Source organism: Notothenia coriiceps, unplaced genomic scaffold (genome assembly GCF_000735185.1).
Source record: "Notothenia coriiceps isolate Sejong01 unplaced genomic scaffold, NC01 NC01_scaffold00012202, whole genome shotgun sequence".
Taxonomy (NCBI): Eukaryota; Metazoa; Chordata; class Actinopteri; order Perciformes; family Nototheniidae; genus Notothenia; species Notothenia coriiceps.
Window position 1 is genome coordinate 1 of NW_011344903.1, and position 4,508 is coordinate 4,508.

At 38.2% G+C, this 4,508-nt stretch overlaps 1 protein-coding gene across 1 annotated transcript; it reads right to left on the minus strand.

Annotated features, from left to right (window-relative positions):
* Window positions 1–733: 733 nt before the first annotated feature.
* LOC104947270 (cytochrome P450 2J1-like) lies at window positions 734–3,490 on the minus strand (the record flags this gene model as incomplete). Its single annotated transcript, XM_010773253.1, has 4 exons — window positions 734–1,056; window positions 2,100–2,260; window positions 2,643–2,792; window positions 3,274–3,490. Coding segments are annotated over 4 exons (732 nt in total), but the record flags the coding sequence as incomplete, so codon positions are not given.
* Between the last annotated feature and the right edge of the window lie 1,018 nt (window positions 3,491–4,508).

The window sequence follows — 4,508 nt, forward strand, 5'->3', positions numbered from 1 at the left end:
GCTTTGAATGGATCAGCTCCTTCCTACATCCAGGCCTTGGTTAAACCATGTACTCCAGCACGTGCACTACGCTCGAGTCAGCCAATCGGCTTGCTGCTCCATCACTGCGAGTGGGACCCAGGAACCCCTCAAACATGCCTGTTAGCTATCCTGGCTCCTAAATGGTGGAATGAGCTTCCCATTGACATCAGGACAGCAGAAACTCTGCATATCTTCCGTTGCAAACTGAAAACGTTGTACTTTGGCAATTAAGTTATTCTAAAAAAAAGAAAGAAAAATAATACCTTTAAAGAGTTAGCTTAGGCCTTGTAACTGATTCAACAGCACTTATTATGGTATGACTTTCTTGAAGTGAATATATCTGCACTCCTTGTTTTTCCGTTTTTTAAGTCGCTTTGGATAAAAGCGTAGGCCAAATGAAATGTAAAAGTAAATACCCTACTGGTGAATGTCTGAAACTTCTGTGTGACGTAAAAACAGCGGTTGCTAAATGAGACAACTAAACGTCATCAGGCCAAACATTAGCTGCCTTTAGCTTAGCGGCGTTGTCAGTAAGTCATGCAACCTCTGGCTGTAGTTCCTCTCTAGCCTTACGTTAGCTTTTTACTTCTGGTGATTGCATTCTCGCTTAAAATAATCATAAATTGGTGTTAATATGTGGAGATTATCTTACTGAACAAAAATAGCAAATGTGTCAGCTAAATGCAAATGCAATGTAATGTGTGATCCACAGATCTTATTTTCTGCAACATTCTGTAACCCAAGGGAAAATGTATTTTGCTTTCTGTTGAGGGACCCTTGTGATGATAACTTTCAGGTCGGCCTACACTAATACATCATCCGTGCAGCACTCTATACAGAGCATATATCATCCATCACCTCTCCCATCTCTGTGAGGAAGCAGTCGATGTAGTCCCTGGGGAAGGACGGGTCAAAGCTCTCTCTGTGTTCCTTGATCTTCGTCTGTATGTAGTCAAGCAAATCTTGTGTCAGAGTGAAAATCCTCTGGTGGGGTCCAGGCAGTCGCTTCATCAGGCCGGGCAGGGTGTTGTACAGCTAAAGAGCACGGACACAAGAGGAAATTCAGTGTATACTCTATATACAGTATACAGTGCAAACAAGGCCTGTACACATTAGGCACAAAAAACACACGCACAAACACATGCATTTTTTAGTTGTAAGAGCGTAGGGGCTACCATGTTCAGTACCCAGGAGTAGTTGTTGGTTCAGTGCATTGCTCAAGGACGCCTCTGCAGTGACCAGGAGGTGAACTGGTACCTCTCCAGGTTACAGTCCAAAGTCCTACAGACTGAGGTCATTTTTGCACTATTGCCCACTCCTAAACAAAACTATGTCAGTTTTACATCTGCACATTTATTCCAGATCTCCTTTCACAGGAGACATTTTGATCACGGTAGAAAAGCAAAGCTGTCAATATTAATTTGAATGATAACACCACTTATATAAACACAGCGGTAGAGAGTACCTCAGTACATTTACTCAGGTAGTGTAATTGTTGAGGTACTAGCACATTCTTTAAATACTTTGATTATTTATATTATTCCTTTTATTTCATTTCAGAGTGAAATATTAAACTTTTTAATACACTATATTCATCTGAAAGCTCTAGTGTCCTTTCAGAACAACATTTCAAATCAATAAAATATAAATATTATCATATAAAAAAGGTGTTCAAAATTGTTCAAAATACTAATCATCAGTTAATGCAGTCAGAGTCCAATAATGTAATATAAATGATATATCAATCATGGGGGATATTAGCATTTTTTGGAACATTTTGCTGTACATTTGAAATCATACTTTTGTATTTTACTTTGGTTTTAATGCATGATTTGTTTCTGTTATGGAGTATTTTTTTACACGGTTGTATTGACACTCTTACTTACAGTAAAGGATCTGGTTACATCTTCCATCAACATTTTTGAGTCGGAGTTCATTATTAAAATTCAATGCCATTTTAATTCAGTAGTTCTGGAACCCTCTTCCAAATCAGTTTTAAAAACTTTATGAAAATGTATGGGGTTTGGCTGGGTAATTCCTCACAATACAAATGATGAATGTGTATGAATGAGTCTCACATGAGCCCATATTCCTCCCTCTAAGTACACCAGCTCGTTGAAGGTCTCCAGTATATACTGGTGCTGCTTGTCATCGTAGTCAAAGCGGTCCCCGAACACCAGGCAGCAGATGATGTTGGACACTGCGTTGTTTATCAAGGATTGTGCGTTAAAAGGCTTGCCTGATAAATAAAAGGGAAAATATGTATAAGACAGGACAAAAAGTCAAAACATAACAGTGTGATGAGAAGAAGTTATGACTTTGATCACTGAAACAATGCAGCGCATGGTCTAAGGTCCATGCTCCAAATGTGAAGAGAAATCACATGTCAAATATTGCATCATGGGCCGCCTTATAGCTAGGATGGTCGAGCTTGTGAAGGACCCGGGTACAAATCCGGCTCAGGACCATTTAATGCACTTCATCCCCTCTTTCTCCCCATTTCAAGTCTTTCTCTTCAATAAAGGCATTAGTTGCTCAAATAATTATTTTTAAAAATAAAAAAATATTGCATCATGATGAGAAAAAAGCATTGATGGTTTATTTTTAAATAAGATCCGTGCCTTTGTGAAGGGTGAACGCCTCAGAGAGAAAGTGGCTCTCCTGCTGGATGGACGGCTCCAGGGACATCTTCCCCACACCAAAGTTTCTGAGGGTCCGGATAGCAAATCTCCGCTGCTGCCTCCAAGGATGTCCGTTTGATAACAACAAACCTTTTGGAAACAGAATAAAGCATTAGATATGAACATAATTGGAATTGGACAGAACTAGCAGCTAATGCTAAACTAAATTCACTATGCTCATGTGTCTGATACAGTGTCAGACTGTCAGATAAGGCTGGGCTAGGAATGAAATCAAATATTCTGATTAGGGCTGTCACCGTTAATGTGTTAACCCTTGCGACTAATCCGGAAACTACAACGCGTTAAAAAATTAATTGATGTTTGTTTATGTTTACTGTGCCACTTCCGGTGTTAAAGGGGCACGGTCCGTGGGAAACTAGCCTTGCTAGGAACCATTCATTTTTTGTTTCATTTCTGGTTTGTGTGGTTTTTTATTTTCTATAGTTATTACGATGTCCAAAATGTAGGAAGTTATCTAGGCTCATATTACTTTATCAATATAATAGCGATATATTACCCAGCCCTAGTGTCAGTCTTATGCCAATACCCATTCAAATGCAACATACAGTACCATTATTCCCAGCTAATGCACTAAACAATGGTATCGTCGGGCGGTCCTCGTAGTCCTCTCCTTTCTGGATAAGGACCTCTCTCACCAGCTCGTAGTCATAGACGAACACAATTCTCCCACCAAAGAGCCGCAGGCTGAAAATCTTTCCATATTTTTCTGCAAACTGAACACAGAGAGCACACTGGTGTTCAGGATCACTGAGCAGACAACACACAAATCATTCCAGCTTTGGAGGTTTATATATGTAGAAGGATTCAATATCAATAAATGTATAACCTTTATTTACATTGAAGTACCGGTATATCAATAATACAATAATAATACAAAATGTAATCAACAAGTAACCTATGATGTACTATAATCTGACATAATCCAGGGGGGGATTCACAAAGTACCCAGTGGTATTAAAAGTAGTTCACATAAAGTACTAAATCCTTACTTAGAAGCCCGAAATTGATTGAATTTACACTTAAAAAATCATAAAGTGGCGTAAATATGTGGAGATCATCCTGCTGAGCAAACGTGTTAAGTATCATAAACGTTTTTTGCCACAGAGCTTTTTTTCTGCAGTATTCCCAAATCCGATGGAAAAATACCATTGCTCGTAGTCAAGGTAACACTTGCGATGCCAATTTATGGGTCGGCCTAAAAAAATACATCATCACTGCACTGATCTATTAGCTCCACCTTTGGCAGCTGCAACTTTAAAGTGATGAACACATCACACACACAAATCGATAATTATAATCAGTAATGTAATATAGAACGGGGGGACATTGCACATTGCAAATTGAGTTCTATTGCGTTTGGTGCTTTCAGTATATTTTAATATGAATACTGTTTTCATTTGACTATGAACACAGGACTTTAAGATTCTGTTTTGGAATACCAACATCATGTCAAAGCAGAGAGATACAGCCATCACCTCCACATATTCCCAACTTTTAATTTTATATAATATATACAGTACTTACACCTGTCACAATTTGTCATGAACAATTTGTTATTCCCTTTCTCACCTCCTGACCATTATATCTGATGAAATACTTGTCTTCAATTAAATACTAGAGCAATTCAGGGTTAACTTCACTGTAGTAGACATAACCAGTGTTGGGAAAGTTACTTCCAAAATGTAATATAGTACATATTTCTTATTACTTAAGTAATAAGTTACATTACAATATTACTGTCTCTGAAATTTAATGAGTTACACTACTTTTATATGACTTTTGAGT